Raw genomic sequence first — 24,038 nt, forward strand, 5'->3', positions numbered from 1 at the left:
AACTAGCCCCCCACTGTAACCCTAGCTGTATAGGCGAGAGGTCAAGGGCTATCGAAACAGAGATCGGCAGTGCACCCATATGCCTTAAAGAGTTGGTTAGTACTGGGACAGGAGACTGCATGAGAAGACCAGATTCTGGCATGAGGGGAACTTTTACTTTTTTTGTGTGTATACTTGCGCGCACGCACATGCACATATTTACTGTCGTTTATCATGTACCTTCAAAGAAAACCCACTCAAAGTCAGTGTTGTTAATGTTGAACTCAATTCTTAAATGCACAATGATATTATGCACAATCATATTGTGCATTGGCATATACTATCCTGTGAGGGTTTTTTTTTTCATTCAAGCAAGGTTAAATGATTTATCAGCATGACTGCATTATAATCTTTTTTTTCTACTAACCAATTTATTAGGCCATCCTTTGAACTCAGGATAAAAAGTGAATAATTTTCTTCTCGTGAAATGTGTGTGTGCTTGCCTTGTAAAATGTAATGTGGTGTTTGTGGAGCCAGTAAAACTGGTGTTTCAGAACCTGCTGTAAGGGAGTTGTTTTAATACTGGAATGCAAATTGCCTTGTCCCTAGGAAATTCACTTCCCTGTCTTTGTGTATGTGTGTGTGTGTGTGTGTGTGTGTATACACATGTAGCTAAGGTTAAAGTTAGATGTAGACATAGCATTCACACATTTATCCAATTATATTAATTTGATAAATGTGTCAGCAGAAGGTCCTTGCACAGATAGAAAGACACACACACACACACACACACACACACAAATAACTTGGAGACGGAATGCACTAGACAAAGTTAATCTTGATTAATTTGTACAAAAAAAAAGAGAAAAATTACTGACTGAGTGAAAAGCAGTAAGTCAGTAAGAAAGAGGTATAATGAAGGGATTGAGTAAAGGAGGTCTATTTAAATGGTCCTATTCCAAATCAGCTCCCAGAGTTTGGAGATAAAGGGACCAGTTGTCATGGCAACACAAGTGTAAAAGGGAAAGTATCTGATGGACTGTGGAGGGGTGGTTCATCCTGTGCCACATACACATGGACACAAGTGCACCCAGATAAGATTATTTCAGCCTCTCCTACACATCTAAGCAAAGCCCTTAAGAATACACACCCAATCGAACTTTGTGCAGACAATAGGGCTCCTGTCTGCCCCAAATGTGAGAAACACTGAAACAATTTTGTTCTGAAATGGACAGCTGTTGTTGTAAAGTCCAAAATGTCAAGCATGGGTTCAATAAGCTCAACACTCCTTTAACAGTTAAGAGGAAAAAACTCTTATGTTTTATTTCACCATAAATTTCACATTGTGAAAAAAATCACTTATACAAAATAATGTTAACCGCCATGGTTGTGACAGAGCGACAACAGAATAACATTCAACAGAATAACATACTAGGACATACAGAATAGAATACAGCCCAACATTGACAGTGTTGACAGACAAAGGCAGATGATGATTAAGAGTTTTATGCCACATGCAAGCCTGTGACTCGGCTCTTGATCTTCCAGTCAGGAAAAAGAGGGTCAGTGGGAGAGAGAGGGGGAGAAAGAAAAAAAAAAAACACTTGACAGCTACCAGTTCAAGTGTTGTCAGGGGATGGGGGAGGGGAGTGGCTTGTTGACCATCGCCTGGGAAACACTATTTGAGACGAGGCAAGAATGGGCTATCTGATTGGGTGGAGGTTTTAGTGTGCAGTGTACTGGAAAAAAAACAGAGAGGGCTTTCTGTTTCACATGTGAGAGCTTCAAAGGCAGCAGGGTAAAGCAGCACTTCATTGAAAAGGGGAGTAGGTGGAAAGGAAGAAGGTCTGGGGAGGAATGTGAAGCTTGACTTCTCTCTTTTTTCCATCTCGGTATCCATTCTATAAGAAACTGAATTTTTCCCCTTCATTGCTTTGATGGAGATCTTCTATAAAGCTAGCATTACCTTGACAAATAAAGCATATAGAACTGCTAGGTTTTCAATTTCATCAATTCACTAATGCATAAGCTTAAGCATACCCTCTTCACACTTGGGTTGTAAATTGTGCTCACAATTGTGCCCAACTTGTTATACTACAGTTGCTCTATTGAGACAGCATCCTGTGGTCCTCATGTACAAACATCGCGTCTTGTGACCTTTGGAATATAGCATCAGCATCATCAGCATCATCGCCGTAAAAATGTATACAGTGTACGGCTTAAAGAACTCTGTTAATCACCAAATATCACCAGTTTTAGACAAGAAAAGACCCTTCATAAACACTTAGGACTGGTAGTACAGAAAACCCTGAGGAAAGGCAAATTTACAGTCCAATGCCACTCTTTCAACTTACAGATGTTAGTGGTAAAGACATTTAACAGCAGTCAGTGTATCTTTTACAATGCTTAAGACTTTGAAAAGGAACAAAGAGCAAACATCTATGTAGAGGGCATTAATAATAATTAACACCTGTCACTGTGCTCAGGGACATTAGCGACAGTTCCAGCTGTTCTAGGAGCAGCTGCTGATGTCACATTTCTCACTCCCTGGTGTCTTTATCAGTAATATCAAATTAGACTGAAACCAAGTTAGAATGTGTTTGAGTATTGTTAAGCTGACAAAGCAGGGTCAGCGAGTGGCCACACCGATATTCAGCTCATGTGCTGTGGCCAAGACTTCAACCAAACACAGCAGTTCAGTGGGTTCATCATGAGAATTACTGCAGCTTGATTTTTTTTCCACAAGTGTGGTTGGGTTTTCAAAATCATCCAATCAGAAATATTACTTATTTAGCAAATTTACCTTGAATTCAAACCTCATTTGGTTTGATAGTCTACTCCTTGGGCCATAACAAGAAATTTTTTTTTCCCTTTCTTTTGCAAGAGATCACAGTATGAATTCTTAACCCCCAGGTCTTCCCCCACGGGTTCCCAAACCAACTGCTCCATTGTATCCTGGGTAATCTGATCCTACACTGTCATTCCTCCCATTCTTATCTGGGTGATGACCTAAGACCCCCAAGCCTGCCCGCTTTCAGGTCAGTCAAACTAGAGGTCCAGGATTCTCTGACCCTTATGAATTCAGTACGGCATGACATAGACATGTGCAAAAGAGCAGTTCTTACGTAACACAAAGCAGTATGGGCCATGCACAGCACGAAACACTCACCAAATTCTGTACAGTTGGATATGTGGGATAGGTATGCAAGCATTTTTATCAATAAATACAAAACTAGACATACACAGTTCAAATTAACAACAAAACAAAAACAACTGTAAAACAAATATCATAAATTAAGACTATGAATAGACATTGCTTTCTTTTCAGTTCAGGTTGTTCACTGTTGTTGCCATGGAGACATTACCTCTCCGGCAGCCAGAACGACTATCACCCTCTCTCTCTCTCTCTCTCTCTCTTTCCCTCCATCATTCTGCCTTTCACATTTATATTCTGCATGTGCGAGAACAGAACCACTCAGCACAAAGTTAAGCAGCCTAACTTTATACCAATATGTTCTCTTGTCTAGAAGTCATTAGGAGGTGTTGACAAAATGACAGTTGCTTTCTGCAATGCTCATCATTCATCCAAGTTCTCAGTGGACATGCTTTTTTTTGAAGAAGAAGAAGAAGAAGAATGAATGAATAATATTGTATGGTCAACTGTATTTTCGCTCAGGAAAGCATGCTGGGACATGCTGATCTTTTCCATATACAAACATGTACACAAACACACATCTGGTGTGTGGTTCACCTCAGGATGACTCCTCACAGCAAGTTTCACACCAGGTTGAGGAAGTCTGTTTGTCAGGAACTGACCAGAATCAGACATGGGAGACAAACATCTTGTCTCTGTTTCATGTTTGCAGAACATAGTTAGTTTGTGCCTTCTTGGGATAAATAAGCCTTCGCTTACAATTCTACAATTCTGAAGAAGAAGAAGAAGAAGAAGAAGAAGAAACTATATGAAAACAGTGGAGCACAGTGAAATAAAAAAAAAACACACACATCAAGAAGGTGTCTTCATGCTTTCATTTGGAAATCAGTATATTTATATATTGCAACCCTGCCTCCGTCATGTTCAGTTCCACTGTTTGAAGTTCAGTTTCACTGGTTGAAGTTCTTGTTGCAAGATGCACAGAGAAATAGTTTAACTTACACACCATTTTCAAAATAGTGAATAAGTGCCAAAATACAGACATGACAGCAAAAGATGCCGGGCACTAACTGGCCTTTTCAGATTAGCAGTAGGTTCATTTAGTTGTCATGGCAAACGACATCCCAAGACTCCACAAAACGACTTTGACAATGGAACGTTTAAGCACAGATTTCCAAACACAGAATGTCTTTAAAGCACACCATCCAAAAAAAAGTGAAAGCTTCACTGCTGGATATCTTCATTATTAAAGCTGATGGAAGAAGCCTTTTGATGAAATTGCACAGAAAGCAGGAAATCGTCACAGCTGGAATCCAGTTCACCACACGAGACTCCTGTAAAGAAAGCAGACAACATGTACAATTTTAAATCATTTCATTTTGAAGTTGTCTTTCCTTATTAAGGCATGAAATCCTACTGTCCCAACAGAACAAACAATGAAGAGCAGGCATTTTTCCCCAAACACTTCAATTGCTGACACACTGCAAGAAAAAAATATAACACATCTCAAAAGACAAAGTCCAGATGCTCTCTCCCAAGCCTGACCATTTGTTCCCCTACTTTTCTTGTCATCCTCAAGGAAAAATAGTTCCAAAGGACATGGCATGTGCCAGAGCCTGTTCGAATGTCATGCAAGATTTACAAACACTAAAATACTGTATAGCCAGGTGACCTCAGTAGAACCTGAAAAAGTCTAGTCCTCTGCAAACAAAGAGCCTTAAATGAAGCCATACTTTGACATCACCTGGCCATGTAACTCACTGACCTACAATAATCATGGTTTCTGTAAGAGCAGTGGTGGAAAGTAACAAACTACATGTACACTTGTTATAGTACACCCAAAAGTTTCAAAAAGAATTTGAATCAGGCTACATTACTTATCAAGGAAGCTAACTAGACACAAACTTTGTGTTAAATATATCTAGCCAGCCTGTAGGTAATGATTAGGAAACTGTGTAAGGGGAATCTGTGCTAGATGGCTAACTATGTAGCTAGGACCTTGTATGAATTAACATGGGCTAGTTTAGGTAGCAAACCAAGCATGCAACTGAAATTCCATTAGCTAGCAAGCAAACAAGCTGGTGTTTACTTCTTTTACTCAAGTAAATTATTATTGCATGAGCAGTACTTTTGATCAAGTCTGTGTGTGTTGTATTCTTTCCATCACTTTCACAGTTCCATCACAGGAACTTAGGTGGAACATTAGACCGTATCAGCGGATCATCAGATTAACGTTTTTAAAACGATTCACGTGCACACAGCAACGCCAATACACGGATACGCTCGGCTCCGCAGGCATCCTGCGCTCCAAATCACTCCGCCCTGAACAGCGAGTGCCCTCTGGAGGGTGCGCACTCCGGCCCTGCGCAGCTCACAGAGCGCGCGAGTGAAGCACACGAGCAGTGATTCGGGACAAATAGCAGGAAGTGAAAGTCTGCGCCATTTTTCAGCAGTCGCGTCACATGACCAACGTGGCATGACCAACGCCAGCGAATCAGGAAGGTGGATGTCACAGTGATGTTGTCCAATGACGACGTCAGCTAGAGCTCAGCACAGCGTATCCTCGTTCCTCAATGTTTACACAGCACCGGATCAGATACGTAATGGATTGAATACGTGGGCCCTGGCGGATTCAAGTTGTTCCGCCTGTGGAGTCGTTTCCCGGCGTTTTAATGTGAACGGACAGTGCATCCGCGACGAAAACGAGACGGATACGGTCTAATGTAAACACCACCTTAGAAACTTAAGTATTTCTAAGTTCCATCACTGGAACTTAGAAACTTAAATATGTCCTAACAGGAAGCCATCAGCCATTAAGTACAAGTTTTGAGAACTGCAAAAACAACAGCAATAAAAACAAATCTATCTGCAAAGTACTAAGTTACAGTCAGTGATCGCAGTTTTTTGCTAAACTGACTGGTAGTCCTTGTTGATTATTTCCTAGTAAGTAATACATTTAAATTCTAACAACTGACAGAATGTTTTATCTTGTTGACCAACACTGGATTATAAGACTTATGGTTGGTTCTCTTGTTACTTCCTCACAGGAAGACATCGTTAAGAATCATATCCTTTTTTTCATATCCACTTTGGAGGATTATTTCCTCTGTATATAACTGATTTCCACTTGGAGAAAGAATCCAGATTTCACATTCAGGAGTTCATTTAAATGGCAGACTGTGGAACTAATAATGGAAGGAAGACCCAGAGGTGTAGTTGGAGGATTTCTGGTTTATAGCCTTCCTGAAATATATAGCATAATGCTTTATAATGATTCCTCAGATGACATCAAGCTAATATCCCTTTGTTTGTTTAATTACATTTTATGGGCTATGTGAGGAACAGAATTAATCAATCAGGATTATGCATTTTTCACATCCTGTTTTAAAGATACTAGCAATCTAGGTACACTCTGAGCAAAGGCATATCAAGATGATTGCCAGTAAACTACTAACAACCATGACAGCATTTACAAGATGGATGTTTGGCTTTTAGAACAGATTTTGGGACCTACACTCCTAAGAGATCAGATACTTTTTTATTGCTTTATGTTGCCAACCTTATGCCTAGGTCCTGTCCTACAGTACTTAGGTCACTAGATTTACCAGTAAAATTTTTCTTTCTCATTTTCCCCTGATGTAATGTTTTAAACATTTTGCTATTATTTCAGTGATAATTTCTTACATACCCTCCTCATATACTGTTTAGTTTACTATTAAATGTGGGAATTTCCTGGTGTAACACATGGTGTAATATCAGCATCAAAGGTGTTACAGGTATTAGAGATCAGGTATTAGAGGCTTTGAGATCATACTTTACTGTCCAAAATCAAAACCTTCAACATTTATACACAGCACAACTCATCATAAACAGTTATTACACAGGATAAAGTAAGTTTTGTTAGCATTAGGTTTAGTAATTAAGCTCTTATATTGTGCATTGCAGTTGCCAGTAGACTGGTTGGTTCCTCCTCAAGCCACTGATGCAGAATTGCAATATTTAATGTGGCTATTTTTTTCTTCAGCAATCATGTTGAAATCATTGTGAATCAAAATCACGTCACTTTACTGGCAACTGAAGTTGCTCGAATCATGGTGATATTGTCTCAGTGCTTGATGTCACACTTTCTTGCTTGTGGTTTTTCCAAAGAATGGTCTGTCTTATGGTGAAACATTCAGATTAGGTTCCACATTAGGGACCTATGCCAGCACAATTTACTTGACTTGTTTTCTGATATGAGCTTTTAACAGATTATCTATCAAGATCTTTTGATGTTTTACAGTATAAAAGCTCTGTATTAAACTTAAGTTGTCATGTCAATGTTCAGAAGCAATTGCCTGTTGTGTTAAATTCTGTATATCAGTGCTGCTACAGCTTGTAGGCAATACTCAGGCTACATCCACACGACAACGGCAACGAGATTTTTTTTTAGCGGGTAAAAAAAATATTGCGTCCACATGGGCAACGGATCAGTAAAATATCAGGTACATATGGCAACGCAACACTTGCTGAAAACAATGCAATACACATGCCACACCTCTACATGCACTGTAAGACGGTCCCATCGGAGACACCAGAACAATAGAAGAAGTAGGACGCATGCGCATAAACCCCTTCTTCTACCCGGCGTGAATGAGTGAGTGCTGCTTGTTCTAGTCATGTGGTTGTGACGTCATTGTAAACAAATCCATTCTACTCATCCAGACGACTTCGCAACGGCGCCGTTGCCAGATTTTTCCACTCTGGAAACCGTTCTCAAAAAATATCGTTTTGGGGCACCCAAAACGCCGGTGCCGTGTGGACGCCAGGCCGAAACGATAAAAAATTTTATCGGATTCACCTGAATCCGTTGCCGTGTGGACAGGGCCTCAGTGTAATGTGTTAGCACCCGCGAGATAGCTAATAAATACTTAGATACATCTACAAATTAACATGAACTAGCAAGCTAACTCACAAACTAGCAAGCTACTAAAACCCCAACAGCATTTGGCTTAGTTAACAGCAAGCTACTGTTACCTTTCTTTATGTATTGTTGATAATTGACGTAATGTTTATTTTAGCGTAGCTCATTTAGTTGGTTAACAGCTGTTAAATGCATTCAGCAGATATGGGAGGTCTACTTTAGCACTTCTTAGTTTAGTGTGTTCTTTCCATTACTGCTAACAGTATTTACAATTATTTTTAATTCTCTGGCAGGACATGAACTGATAAGAAGGGCAACAGGGACAGCTGATGAGTTCATGAACCAACTTCACAGCATGGGCTCTCTTGTACATATGCCATGAGAACTGGTCAGTTTTGCTCACTGGTTATAGGATCATGTCTGAAGAAAATAGATGATGTAGGGAATATGCATGATGGCAGCTGTGTGTGTGTGTGTGTGTGTGTGTGTGTGTGTGTGTGTGTGTGTGTGTGTGTGTGTGTGTGTGTGTGAAATAAACCAGTATGCACTGCTTTTTTTTGCAGCAGGAAAGGAATGATGCCTGTAACCTTCTTTCTCCTGTGAGCTAGGGGAGAAAAAGATTGTCAAGAAAGCACAGGAAAAGGCAAAGGAAAAGCTTTGTTTACTCTTCCTTTTCTTCTCCTCCCCCTCTCAACTCATCCTCCTTTCCTCCGTTCTCGTTCCTCCCACTCTTTTGGCCAGTGGTGAACCATTTCATTGTTGAGGGATTGGGGGCAGCTGCTAAGAACACTTCATGGTAATTGAAATGCATAGGAATGTCCCAATGAAGCAATGAAAGGACCTCCACTTTGAAATAAACTGCCCTGTCGAGGTGGGCGGCATTCCAGTTACAGATACACACTAGCACACTGGGTCACCGAGTAATGATGCTCAACATCAGGGGGTCAGGAATGAAATAAACACACTTGGAGGTCTCACGCCTTCTTCTTTCTCCCTGTTTTTAAAAGCTTTGACTCACTCCTACTCCCGTTTTTTTCCTGTTATCTAACCAGTGTGTAGGGGTTTAATAAGAGTTTGTTGTGTCTACGAGACTGCAACTCCCTAGACATTCAAATCTGCTTCTGCGTACAACTCATCAACTTTATTACAGCTAGATGAGCCATGTGGGAGGAATACAAATGCAGAGACATAATACATATATCCTAGTATGGTTTAATTGTCTGAATAATGAATGGCTTCTACTTTCATGTGCTTTCAGTCGATTGAAATCCATGAGACTCATGAGTTTCGGTTACAGGCCAGATGCTCCCAAGAACAACTCCCTTGCTCAGACATTGTAGAAGTGAAACTCATTGCGAATGTTTTATCTCATCTTGCTTGTTCCCTTGTATCGTTCTTTCTTCCTCTTTTTTTAATCTTTGAACCTGCCACTTTCAGCTCAGAATATGGAATCTGATATAATTTATCTACGTTCGAAGTCTTTGTTAGAAATCATATGATTATAGGATTACATATAAATCTATAACTAATCTAGAACAACATGAGACAGCACACTACCCCAAAATGTTTTCCTTAGTATTATATACACTCATCAGCCACTTTATTAGGTACACCCATACACCTGCTGTTTTATGCAGTTATCTAATCAGCCAATCCCTTGAAAGCAGCACAATGCATAAAATCATTCAGATACAAATCAAGCACTTCAGTTAATGCTCACTTCAAACATCAGAATGAGAAAAATTTTGATCTCTGTGACATGACTGACTTTCACTGTGGCATGGGTCTTGGTGTCAGATGGACTGGTTTGAGTATTTCAGAAACTGCTGATCTTCTGGGGTTTTTCACACACAACAGTCTCTAGAGTTTACACAGAATGGTGCTGTGGCAGCGGGGGCATGGTCAAGCGTCGGTCTGTGAAGGGAGGGCGGAGTCAGGGAAGGTAAGTGGCAGAATCACTGCACCTGACGGGAATTAATCTGTGTTTGTGTGTCTTCCCCAGTGACCGCGCTCTATAAGAGGAGAGGGAGAGCAGAGGAAGGGAGCTCTCCCGACCAGAACACATGTGTGTGGCATGTGTGTGTGTGTATGAGCGAACGTATAAAAGCTGAAAAGTGGAAAATAAAAGAGTTATTGAGAACTCAGTTCTGGCTTGCCGTGCTTCTGTGCTCCACCCACCAGGTATAATACTACAGGTGCGAAATCCAAAAAAAACATTGACTAAGTGACAGTTCTGTGGGTGGAAACGCCTTGTTGATAAGAGAGGTCAGAGGAAAATGGCCAGACTGGTTTGAGCTGCCAGGAAGGATATAGCAACTCATATAATCACTCTTTACAAGTGTGGTGAGCATAAAAGCATCTCAGCATGCAACAGCAGAAGACCACATTGGGTTCCACTCCTGCCAGCCAAGAACAGATATCTTAGAATCCAGAACAAGTTCCTATTAAAGTGGCCAGCAAGTGTAGATGTACTTATATACTTCCCTCTTGCTCCATAAGCAATGGCCATTCTCTCAGTACCTCGCTTTCATTCTCTGAACCAGATTAACTCTCTCTCTCTCTCTCTCTCTCTATATATATATATATATATATATATATATATATATATATATATATATATATGGCGGCACGGTGGTGTAGTAGTTAGCGCTGTTGTCTCACAGCAAGAAGGTCCTGGGTTCGAGCCCAGCGGCCGACAGGGGCCTTTCTTTGTGGAGTTTGCATGCTCTCCCCATGGCTGCGTGGGTTTCCTCCGGGTGCTCCGGTTTCTCCCACAGTCCAAAGGCATGCAGGTTAGGCTAATTGGTGGCTCTAAATTGACTGTAGGTGTGAATGGTTGTCTGTGTCTATGTGTCAGCCCTGTGATGACCTGACGACTTGTCCAGGGTGTACCCCGCCTCTCGCCCATAGTCAGCTGGGATAGGGATACGCTTGCCTGCGACCCTGCAAGACAGGATAAGCGGCTACAGATAATGGATGGATATACAACACATATATGAACATTTTGATAAGCTAACTGTAGGTATCTGTTTCTCTGTTGTCTTTACCTTCCTTCCATTCTTATTCTCAGCAATGCTTCCCTCCTCTCTCTACCCTCAGGCAAATTTGTCCCTCAGGGACAATAAAAGTCTTCTATTCTGTTTCAATTACCCTTGGTGCTACGCCCCATGCTGCAAACTCATAATTCATCTCGTCATCACTTGGGACATCTCCCAAACACATAGATCTTATTCAAGCTAAACTGAATAAACTGTATATCACATAAGATAAAGATGTAAGATGTTCCTGCTATGTGTCAGAAAGGAGAAAACAATTAATCTTCAGCTCTAGAACTGAAAATGTATGTTGGAAGACTGCATCCTTTTTCCACAGTCCCATAACATAAGTATTCAAGCAGGGAGTTCAACCATACAGCGTTGTCATGTGCGTTTTCTTAAATCATACATGTGCACTCCTAACATCAAACTGACTCGTGGACACTAACTATAGTGTGTAGCATCCTTTAAAGAAAGAACCATAGTAAATTATAGCTATACTAGATATGTAGCTATGCTATCATCTCCTTAAACAGCAAGATGCTTGGATGATGTTTAATGCTACACTTCCAAGTTGCTTTGAATAACATTGTGTGCACAACTAAAAAATGTAAATGGAGAAAAATGTAGAAAGATTCAAATAACCACATCAAAGCATATAAAGCTGTACATACTGAACGGCAGATGTGCAAAACTGATGTGACAGCTGGCTGATATCCAAAGCAAAAGGCCCCTTAGAGGAATTTATTTAGTCTATAAATACTGAATTGGTTCTGATTTAAAAAGATCTTTGTCTCTCTACATAGACAAGTGCATAGATAGAATTTCCTAGCAAATGTAATAATGGTCATTAATACCTCAAGTAACAATTTATTCCAATTTGAAACATTATGAAAAAAAAATACTGGAGGTAATCAGGTTTATCTTTCTGGTTATTTTAAAACAACACTGTGCCAGCCTTTATTAGGAGCAATCTATACCTACATCTATTTCATCAAATTTGTGACTTTTGATGACAGTAGATCAACAGGTCTTAAAACTTTATGTCTGAATGGATGTTTCAAGATTTTCTCTTTCTATGTATAAAAGGACTAAATGGAAAAAGCTGCAAAATAGCTATGATGTTAAAGTATTAGATCTAAATTAATTAAAATGCCCAAGTGTATAGCTTTGATATAGAATTATTTTCTTTAGCTGCTTGAATCTTTACAGAGATGAAACTTAATTGACATTAGCAAACTTACCTTAAAGATGAAGGAATATCAAGGGGCATGCAGCAGTCAGGCTGGGAGGTGTTTCCAGGTGCTAACGAAGGCAGTGGGGATCAAGGAATAGGGTACAGTGGTTATGCTGTTCCAGGCATCCAGTGTGGGATCATAGCAGTCTAGCGTTTTGCAGCGCTGTGTTCCAAAATAGCCACCAACTACGTACAGTTTGTTCCCGGAGGCTACCGCCTGGCAGCTCATTCGCTTAGCTGTAACATCACCTACTTTAGTCCACTGGTAGGTCTCGCTGCTGAATTTGTAAGCTGAGCAAGCTGAGAACTCAGTGTCACCACCCATGACAAAGATCTGGTTCCCCAAAACAGCAGCTGCTGTGTAACGCCATGGCTGTGGGCAAGATGCTGGGACGGTCCAGTGGTTTTCCACTGGATCATAACACTGGACCTTTGGTAGCTTATCATGGGTTACGCTTGTTCCTCCAAAAGCAAATAACTTAAGCTTTACGCTGACTACTGCAGCATTGCTGACACCCTCACGTAGTGGTGCAACCATGCTCCACTTGTTGGCAACTGGGTCAAACTGTTCCACCTGCTTCAACGAGACAGATGGTGAGGCTGGAAGACAACCAGTTGCAGCTGTATGACCTCCAACTACATATAAGCAGTGGCGCAGTTCAGCTGAACCATGCCCAAATCGAGCTATTAGCATGGGAGCTGCTTTTGACCACTCTTCATGCAAGGTATCATACACCCAAACATCCTTGGACACACCATTCTCTGAGCCCCGACCACCTGTCACATAGACTTTGCAGCCAATAGCACAAGCGCTGAACTCCTTTCGTGGACTGGGAATATCTGCCTTTGGGATGATTTCTTTGGCCTTCTGGTCCACTAAGTACAGCTTGTCACACATAAAGGTAGGACCCCCTAGCAGGAAAAGGGCATGGCTAGTCTTGCGGGGCCTGGCACAAGGACTGTTGACCACGCCGTCATTCTGTAGTATACGTAGCTTGCAACGGATTGCTTCATCCACCAGCTCTTTGCTTTTAGCTTGTGAGTTGATAAGCTCCTCTGTGGAGACGTTCTCCATGAGGAAGATGGCTGGCAAGAGGGCTAGACGTACAGTGCGCAACAGCTCTGGTAAGTGGCAATGTCGCCGTTCCAAGTCATAGTTCACCCAGTTAAGTGCAGATTCATAGACCAACCGCTCATCCTCTGTCTCCAGTTCTTCGTGTGAGAGCAACTGGACTATCATGTCCTTCGGCAGTTGCAGGAATTCCTCTGTCTTACAGATAGCTGGGAAATTACTGAGACACATGCTCCAGGAAAGCTGGGAAAGCTGGGTGCAGTGGTGGGCATCAGACAAAAGCAGCATGCCAAGGCAATTGGATGGGTGAAGGTTCTTCACCAGGAACTCAGCACAGGCATCACGGATGTCCTGGAATTCTAGCATGTCACCTGCCTCCAGCAGAGACTCAGCATTCTCTTCATTGATGACTACCCGAGATGAGTAAGCATAATCCAAAAGAAGTTCTAACACCTGGTTCACACAGAGCAACACTAATATTAGACTAATAAGGAATAATGATTGTTTTTATTTTTTTAATCCAAGTTATAGGTCTAAGGCTTAAATCCCATTAATTGTCCCTCACTGACTGTTTCAATAGTAACAATTCAGTAACACTAAATCCTGGAACCATGTTATTTGCAGTACCTCTGGATGTATGGAGTCTCTGAAGTCCACCTCCTTTGCTTGGCTCTCTCTTAACCCACCACTGAACATCGCCTCAAAGTACCGGCTGCAGGCAGCCAGAACAGCGCGGTGGCATGGGAAGGAGCGGCTGCCTGCATGCAGCAAGACATCTGTGAAGAGCCTCTGCTGCCGCAAGACATTTAGGTGCATCAAGACGCTGTCAGCGTACGAGGACTTGTGGAAAAGGTAGATGTTCATGGAGCCAGTGCTGGCTCGTGACTTGCGGTTCTCATGGACACAGACAGACATTTTCATTGAATCCTACAAGACGGTAATAACAGCTGCAGTCAGAACACATGACTTCTTTAATACAGAAAAAGTTAATTCATTAATGAATAAGGAAGATAGTGTTTGGCAAATGGATGTACAACTCACTGAATAGGGATAATTGTAAACAAATAAAACAAAGGTAATTTATCCAGTGAGTTTGATTTACAGTAGATTGTAGTGAAGGACTCTAGGTTTGTATAGATTAGCTTTCTCACTAAAAGAATTTGAGACATATACAGTGTCTTGTAAAAGTATTCATCCTATTTGGTGTTTGCCCTGTTTTGTTGCATTACAAGCTGGAATTAAAATGGATTTTTGGGGGGTTAGCACCATTTGATTTACACAACATGCCTACAACTTTAAAGGCACAAATTGTTTTTTACTGTGACACAAACAATAAATAAGATGAAAAAACAGAAATCTGGAGTGTGCATACAGTAGGTATTCCCCCCCCCCCCCCCCAAAAAAAAAGTCAATACTTTGTAGAGCCACCTTTTGCTGCAATTATAGCTGCAAGTCTCTTGGGGTATGCCTCTATTCGCTTAGCACATCTAGCCACTAGGATTTTCGCCCATTCCTCAAGGCAAAACTGCTCCAACTTAAATGGATTGTGTTGGTGTACAGCAATGTTCAAGTTATGCTACAGATTCTCAATTGGATTGAGGTCTGGGTTTTTAACGAGTCCGTTCCAAGATATTTAAATGTTTCCCTTTAAACCACTCTAGTGTAGCTTTAGTAGTATGTTTAGGGTCATTGTCCTGCTGGAATGTGAACCTTCGTCCCAGTCTCAAACTTTTGTCTGACTCAAACAGGTTTTCCTAAAGAATTGCCCTGTATTTAGTGCCATACATCTTTCCTTCAATCCTGACCAGCTTTCCTGTCCCTGCAGATGAAAAACATCCCCACAGCATGATGCTGCCACCATCATGCTTCACTGTAGGAATGGTGTTCTCAGGGTGAGGGGAAGTGTTGGGTTTGCGCCAAACATGGCGTTTCCTATGATGGCCAAAAAGTTCAATTTTAGTCTCATCTGGCCAGAGAATCTTTTTCCATGTGTTTGGGGAGTCTGTCACATGCTGTTGGGCAAACTCCAAACATGTTTTCTTTTTTTTTTTCTTGAAGCAATGGCATTTTTCTGGCCACTCTTCCATAAAGCCCTGCTCTGTAGAGTATACGGCTTAAAGTTGTCCGATGGACAGATACTCCCGCTGTGGATCTTTGCAGCTCCTCCAGTGTTATTTTTGGTGTCTTTGTTGCATCTCTGATTAATGCACTCCTTGCCTGGTCTATGGGTTTTGGTGGGTGGCCTTCTCTTATCAGGTTTGTAGTGGTGCCATATTCTTTCCATTTTGCTATAATGGATTTAATGGTGCTCCATGGGATATTCTGTTTGGGATATTTTTTATAACCCACTCCTGATCTATACTTCTCCACAACTTTGTCTCTGACCTGTTTGGAGTGCTCCTTGACATTCATGTTGCTTGCTTAGTAGTGTTGCAGAGTCAGGGTCCTTCCAGAACAGGTTGTTTTATATAGACATCATGTGACACTTTGATTGCACACAGGTGGCTCTTAATTAACTAATTAAGTTGGACCAGCTCGTATTTAGGGGTTTCATATGAAACGGGGTGAATACTTACAGTGGTGCTTGAAAGTTTGTGAACCCTTTAGAATTTTCTATATTTCTGCATAAATATGACCTAAAACATCATCAGATTTTCACACAAGTCCTAAAAGTAGATAAACAGAACCCAGTTAAACAAATGAGACAAAAATATTAGACTTGGTCATTTATTTATTGAGGGAAATGATCCAATATTACATATCTATGAGTGGCAAAAGTATGTGAACCTCTAGGATTAGCAGTTAATTTGAAGGTGAAATTAGAGTCAGGTGTTATCAATCAATGGGAAGACAATCAGGTGTGAGTGGGCACCCTGCTTTATTTAAAGAACAGGGATCTATCAAAGTCTGATCTTCACAACACATGTTTGTGGAAGTATATTGTGGTACGAACAAAGGAGATTTCTGAGGACCTCAGAAAAAGCATTGTTGATGCTCATCAGGCTGGGAAAGGTTACAAAACCATCTCTAAAGAGTTTGGACTCCACCAATCCACAGACAGACAGATTGTGCACAAATGAAGGAAATTCAAGACCATTGTTATCCTCCCCAGGAGTGGTCGACCAACAAAGATTACTCCAAGAGCAAGGCGTATAATAGTTGGCAGGGTCACAAAGGACCCCAGGGTAAGTTCTAAGCAACTGAAGGCCTCTCTCACATTGGTTAATGTTCATGAGTCCACCATCAGGACAACACTGGTTGTGCACACAATGGTGTGCATGGCAGGGTTGCAAGGAGAAAGCCACTGCTCTCCAAAAAGAACATTGCTGCTCATCTGCAATTTGCTAAAGATCACGTGGACAAGCCAAAAGGCTATTGGAAAAATGTTTTGTGGACGGATGGGACCAAAATAGAAATTTTGGTTTAAATGAGAAGCATTATGTTTGGAGAAAGGAAAACACTGCATTCCAGCATAAGAACCTTATCCTATCTGTGAAACATGGTGGTGGTAGTATCATGGTTTGGTCCTGTTTTGCTGCATCTGGGCCAGGACAGCTTGCCATCATTGATGGAACAATGAATTCTGAATTATACCAGCAAATTCTAAAGGAAAATGTCAGGACATCTGTCCATGAACTGAATCTCAAGAGAAGGTGGGTCATGCAGCAAGACCATGATCCTAAGCACAGATGTTATTCTACCAAAGAATGGTTAAAGAAGAATAAAGTTAATGTTTTGGAATGGCCAAGTCAAAGTCCTGACCTTAAAGGTCATAGGCAATGGTCGGAGGTGAAACGTAGAATATCAACTTTATTGTCTAGAAGAATGACCCAAAAAGCAAATTCAATCTTCCTCATGTCTAATTTGCACCCTAAAATTGAATAAAACGGTTAAAATATACTGTTTTGCCCAATTTACAAAGGTTTGTTTACATTTCACTTATGCGCACTTTCACCGCCAGGGGACAATCGTCATGACGTCATTCAAGCCAAACAGACTGTGAGCAGTTCTGTGTTTACTTGCGCACCGAGCACACATGTACAGACTTTGGTCGTGAGAGGTTGTGTAAAATGTCTGAAAGTGATAGCGATTTTCGAAGTAGGAAGTCTCCAAATTGAATATCGAGAGGTGAAACCATATATGTATGAACCTATGGCCGTTGCGAAGCAATCAGTGAACGTGGCTCACTGGTTTGACTGTGCAGCCTCAGAATCAGACAGCGACTTGGCCGACTCTCATTGTGGTGACCCCAGACCTCAACAAGACTCGCGCCCAAACGATTTATCCTGGTAATTATGATAAATTCTTACTTTCATCGTAATACTAAATAAGAGCCCTTTTGAAGAATAATTAAACCGCCCTCCCTAGTGAATATAGCTAACGATTACTTGACAGTGCGCCGGTAGGCCACATTAGCCTGCCATTATACTATTATACTATTTATAGCCTACTCTAAGCGAGGAAATATCCCTTTGTCTCATTTCCACAATGATTGTACAGGATCCCTTAGGATTCTTGTCAATTGCAAGCAAAAGTAAAAATGTTTACCTCCAATCTTCTCCTTTTTGCTTAAGCGTTGCTGGTCCATTTCTTCTTTGACTGCTTGATTTTGTTTCACACATACAATCCACTCTCTCCGCCTCATCTCCTCTTCTGGAAAAAGCCAACCCTCTGGCTTCACACGCACAATCCACTCTCTCCACCTTGTCTCCTCTTCTGGAAAAAAACAACCCTCTGGCTTCACACGCACAATGCACTCTCTCTGCCTCGTCTTTTCTTTCGGAAAAAGCCAACCCACTCACTCCGCCTCTTCTCCTTTTTCGGAAAAAGCCAATCCTCTGGCTTCACGCGCACAATCCACTCTCTCCGCCTCTTCTCCTCTTCTGGAAAAAAACCCAACCCTCTGGCTTCACGCGCACAATCCACTCTCTCTGCCTCGTCTCCTCTTTCAGAAAAAGCCAACCCACTCGCTCCACCTCATCTCCTTTTTCGGAAAAAGCCAACCCACTTGCTCTGCCTCTTCTCCTTTTTCAGAAAAAGCCAATCCTCTCGCTCCGCCTCTTCTCCTCTTCTGGAAAAAGCCAATCTACTCTCTCTGCCTCTTCTCCTCTCTCAGGAAAAGGTAAAAACTTCTTCCTGAACCGGTCCCGTTGTTACAGTTCACTGCACAACAATAAGGCATGTTTTTTTCTTTGGAAATTTCTGAACACATGTCTGCACTCAAGCCAAACGGCAATGCGAGTAAACGGAAGTGGACTCAACTCAAGCGGTTTGTTTGTCTTGAATGACCGAGTGGTCACGAAAATCGCCGAACAGAAATTCACAGTGATCCGTGCTAACTTATTAACAATATTTCTTGGGACCAGAAGAAAATTACAGAGGGTTTTTTAACATATAAATTGAAAACCATTGCCTATGAGCTTTAATCCAATCGAAATGTTGTGGAAGGACCTGAAGTGAGCAGTTCATGTGAGGAAACCTACCAACATCCCAGAGTTGAAGCTGTTCTGTATGGAGGAATGGGCTAAAATTCCTTTAAGCCGGTGTGCAGGACTGATCAACAGTTACCGGAAATGTTTAGTTGCAGTTATTGCTGCACAAGGGGGTCACACCAGATGCTGAAAGCAAAAGGTTCACATACTTTTGCCACTCACAGATATGTAATATTGGATCATTTTCCTCAATAAATAAATGACCAAGTCTAATATTTTTGTCTCATTTGTTTAACTGGGTTCTCTTTATCTACATTTAGGACTTGTGTGAAAATCTGATGATGTTTTAGGTCATATTTATGCAGAAATATAGAAAATTCTAAAGGGTTCACAAACTTTCAAGCACCACTGTATGCACACTCTAGGTTTCTGTTTTTTTTTTCATCTTGATTATTGTTTGTGTCACCAAAAAAATGCACCTTTAAAGTAGTTGTTTAGTTGTTGCATGTTGTGTACATCAAATGGTACTAACCCCCCCCCCCAAAAAAAAAAAAAAAGATTACAGCTTGTAATGCAATATTACAGCTTGTAATGCAACAAAACAGGACAAACACCAAGTGGTATGAATACTTTTGCCACACGTTGTAATTAAATTAAATGATCAACATCAGCAAATTCAGATTAGGAAAAAACTACAGAACATGACGTCATTGCGCAAACACACACACAAATGTTGGATAACACCGCTCCTGTCTCTGATGTCTAGGCCCCTGGAATGCAAGCCAGTTTAATCATTGCCAGGTGTTCAAAGGCGGACGGCAAGGGAAAAAGGGAAAAGAGAGAAGATGAGAACAGAATTTTTAAAAGTAAACACTGCAGTACAGAGTAGGCTATATGGGTACAAAGTCAACATCAAGTGTGTCAGTGTCACCGGCTGCCATCTGGTTGCACATATAATGCGCGTTCAAATTCAATCTGTCGTCATTTCTATGTAACTGATATGGATCCCTCGGTCCCTACTGGCTGTTATCGTCCCCCCGGGGTAGATGTAATTGTGTTTCCGTGAGTGCTGTACACAGCCTAACGTAGTTCTTAACTGCTTATCTTCAATGGCATACAAGCTAAGTTGCTACATGCCACCTGATGCTGCATTTAATGTTGATAATGCGTTTAAATGGGTTGAAACTGAAGGAGCATGTTGTTGACTCAAGTCATTCTGCAGCACTGTACTGCGCTACTAATATAACACACACACACACACACACACACACACATCAGTACAGTGCTGCAGAGTGACATACTGTTTCTGTGTGTATATATAGTATTACAAATAATCAGGTGTTTGTGTGTGTGTGTGTGTGTGTGTGTGTGTGTGAAGCCGATAGATATTAAGGTTTACCAACTTTAATACATAATAGGAAAGTTCAGCTTAACTTCCATTTTTCACTGTACATTGTCAATACCATATTTTCAAACTATTTATACGTCTTTTGTTTGTTTGTTTGTTTGTTTGTTTTACCATGCTAATGAAATGTTAATGAATCGCATGGCATGCATGATATGTATAATGTACACACATAAATATGTACCTCTTTGTGACAAAGCAGGAGTTCAATTCAGTCCGTTTCAGTCCTGGTTCATGCCACGATGCGGTCGCTGTTTAATCCTCGTGCGCCAGTATTCAGTCCAACGGATGTAATGTTTAATGATCAGGAATCTCATCTAAATAAAAACAATTGTTTTACGTTCTGATCTCGTGCTTACGCCGAGCTCGTGCTGTAGAACACTTTCTGCTGTCTCCAGGCGCGTGGAAGTGTCTTATCCGCGGCAGAGGCGTGTGTTTTATTCAAACAGGAAGGCGGGGCGCGTGCTGAGAGAGAGAGAGAGCGAGAGAGAGAGAGAGAGAGCGAGCGAGAATGAATTGAGATGCAATAGGTTGATGCTTTAAAAAAATTATATATATATATATATATATATATATATATATATATATATATATATATATATATATATATATATATATATATATAAAATCAGAGATGCAATCGGAAGAGATAAGCAGCAGTGCTTCAATTCACAAGCCAAAGATTTGTAACTGATCTTGATCTTGAATTCAACAGGAACAACACTCCACTTATTTATTAACGTGTTTTCACTTTACTTTTTTATACAATTAAATTTTCTTAGTGTTTTAATAAAAGTAAACTATATATCCAACCTGAATCCATATCCTAAAAGTTAGGATTTTTAATAGCTACACAAATACAACAAAGTTCATTTCAACTGAATTTAAATTGTATTGCACAATACAATACAAAAACCCCAGAGATGCCATAGGAAGCTTTCTGGCAATAAACATTGCCAGAAAGCAGCGTTACAGAAATGCTAGTCAGTGGCAGCTGAAAACCCCCTGAGAAGACATGAAGAAGAAACCTTGAGACTCTTGTTGTCTTCTGGGTGACATCTGATGCAATTGTAAATCATTACTCTTCTACGTCAGGGGCGATTCTAGCATCTGATCTTTGGGGGTGCTTAGCCCCCAGAGCTGACAGACGCACCTGGCTTGAACGACAGTGTTTCCACGTTTATTCCGCATTTAGACTAGACTTAACTAGACAAGACGACTAGACTAGACAAGACTAGACTTATGCAATGTTTTAACAGAAGCTGACCCAATAAACTGATATCTACACATTTACAACCACTGACACAAATATTTACGTTATATTTTTAACTAAACAAGACCTACTGCATTTGTAATGTTGAAGCTATTCATTTTGAACAGTGGTAATTGTTAATGTGTTATTGTGTATTGTGTAATAATAGTGTGTATTATTATGATTTTACATTAGTTTACATTAGTAAATGCTATGTTACATTAAATAAAATTGACTAACACATGGTGGTCTAGCACCGTAGCACTTGTACAGCTCTGCACAAAAGTATCTCGAAATGGATAATAAATGTCATTTTTATCATTCTGTTCATAGACCAGGGAACATCAGTATTGCATTATGCATATTATTGTGTTGTGTTTAACAATTGTAACTCCAGTCCGTACCTTCACATCTCGCTATGCCAGTAATACTCAGGTGCTACTTCGAGTTCCTCATCGGCGTGGAATCCAGTTAAAAAAACACCATGTCGTAGCAAGCACTCGCACAGACAGGCAACCCAATCAGAGGGGACGCAAGGAGGAGAGGTATTTTACTGGTCATAGAACTATCACGTAACAGGTGAATTCAAGAACACACACACGCCCGCACACACATTCATTGCGCAGTGCGCAAGGGCACTTATTTCTGAAAATTACGTCCAAAAGCAGTGTTTTTGAGGGTGCTGAGCTAGGGGGTGCTGAGCTCGTTTTTGAGGGTGTTTGAGCACCCCCAAAAATAGGCTAAACACGCCCCTGTTCTACGTCATTGTAAAGTCAAGTACTGTATGTTGAATGATGCTCAGTCTGAGCCCATACAAGTCCTGTCATTATGATTACAGCAGCAGTTATTAGGTACAAGTCTACAGTATCCAGGTTAGATCATCCACTGAAGGGTGATCCTTGGGTATTAATGTGTTGTTTTTTTTAATCCTAAGCATGCAACAAACTAAAAGTTTGTGTAGTCTTATTTATAGGCTTCTTTTTCCTATCTATTATCTCAGATATATTTGTCAGTATTTTATCTTCATCTGTCTGTGAAGATTCTCAGTCATCCAGGAAGAATCTTCCTGGATGACTGAATCTTCTTCAAGAATCTTCAAGCAAGTCCAGTTGCTCTCTTTTACCACCCACAGTTTATCTTCATCTGTGTATCGGTTTATACACAGCCGCCTGCTGGTCATCTTAATTATAGCAACGTATCATTATCGTTTTCTTTCCTGTTTCAGTTTAGTCATGTTCACACATTCCATACTAAAGTGTGTGTGTGTGTGTGTGTGTGTGTGTGTGTGTGTGTGTGTGTGTGTGTGTGTGTGTGTGTGTGATCTGTCTTTGTAACACATACAACCTTTAAAAAAACAACAAATATGAAAATTATTCATATAAAGTTTGCTATTAAGGGCAGGTGTATCCAGCCAGATCCAGTAACACCTTTTGGAATTGAGTTGGAAGGGCAAGAGTTCAAATCCCAACACCACAAAGCTGCCACTGCCAGTGTTTCCTTCTCAGAATCGATCGACACGTAAATATCAGTTACATAACGATATTGTTGCTTTCTCCTCTCATGGATTCAGTGTTAGTTGCAAACAGAAATCTAATACACATTTAAGGAATTTTTTACAGTTGTGTTCCAATAGGGGATCAATAGCTACACTCTATATAAAACCCTACACCAGAGGGCTTCCCTTTTAGAAAATATTACAAGGAGAACTCCGTTATTCAATTTCTTTTTTTTTTCCTTTATTCAACATTTTAAGCATTACAGCTTTAATACTGTCAATAAAATTTAGTGGGCAATTGATGCTGAAAATGTAGAAGAGGAAATAAGCTCTAAAATAGGATGGGAAAATACCCCCATGACATGAGTGAGGTATTCACTGACAAGTAGACAAATTCAGAGAAATACGCATCAGGTTACTGTAATAATTTGAGTAGAATGCAGTAATCACTGCCTGTTTCTTGAGGGCCAAAATATTCAACAGCAAGGGTGAGGAATGGGCAAATTATTTTGAAAAATATATTTTTCATGACATTTGTTTCGAGAGCATTTTGTGTATGCAAGCAGACCTTGAAGACCTTGAAGTATTAGCATTTGTTCAGGGCTAGTTGGTATAATAAACTGGTGAGCAGGTCTCTCTGTCAAGAAGAAATAAGGTTTTCTTTTCATTATATATTGACACCTTTACTGGTTTGTTTTTCTTTTTAGCAAGGAGGCTAGTTGGAGGAGACAAGGCCAGTGACCATCAGGACTTTATAAAATACAGAAAAAGCAGAAACACAAACTGCCTGTGTGTGTGTGTATGTGTGTGTGTGCGCGCACGCGCGCATAATAGTTTGCACCACATCATTCTTATTCTACCTTTATTCAGTAATATCAGTAATAACACTCATTTGGTCCCATTTTTATTTCACTGTCTAGGGAACTGTAAAATGGACCCATAAGACTACTGTTCACTAGAACTGAAGAGTTAGGCCTGCAAGTGAATCACTAGGGCACACTTTTCTTCACAGTGACTAATATTGAATAAAAGATTGGCACCCAGTATATTTAGCATCTTATTGAATGTTGTTCC

The 24,038-nt window shown here is 40.6% G+C and overlaps 1 protein-coding gene across 1 annotated transcript; it reads right to left on the reverse strand.

The window, feature by feature from the left end:
- Nucleotides 1-1,268: 1,268 nt before the first annotated feature.
- Nucleotides 1,269-20,624, reverse strand: enc1 (ectodermal-neural cortex 1). The gene is made up of 4 exons (XM_060913208.1): nt 20,402-20,624; nt 14,008-14,307; nt 12,316-13,833; nt 1,269-4,467 (listed from the first exon to the last, which is right to left on the reverse strand). The coding sequence occupies exons 2-3, from the start codon at nt 14,299-14,301 to the stop codon at nt 12,352-12,354; spliced, it is 1,776 nt and encodes a 591-aa protein (XP_060769191.1). The 5' UTR covers nt 14,302-14,307; nt 20,402-20,624; the 3' UTR covers nt 1,269-4,467; nt 12,316-12,351.
- Between the last annotated feature and the right edge of the window lie 3,414 nt (nt 20,625-24,038).

The sequence above is a fragment of the Neoarius graeffei genome, chromosome 28, assembly GCF_027579695.1.
Source record: "Neoarius graeffei isolate fNeoGra1 chromosome 28, fNeoGra1.pri, whole genome shotgun sequence".
NCBI lineage: Eukaryota > Metazoa > Chordata > Actinopteri > Siluriformes > Ariidae > Neoarius > Neoarius graeffei.

Excerpts from the sequence above, each read along its gene's own strand:
- enc1 (XM_060913208.1), bottom strand. The coding sequence starts at position 14,301 with ATGAAAATGTCTGTCTGTGTCCATGAGAACCGCAAGTCACGAGCCAGC. Across the intron at positions 13,834-14,007 it reads GAGACTCCATACATCCAGAG|GTGTTAGAACTTCTTTTGGA; the intron begins GTACTGCAAATA and ends TGTGTGAACCAG.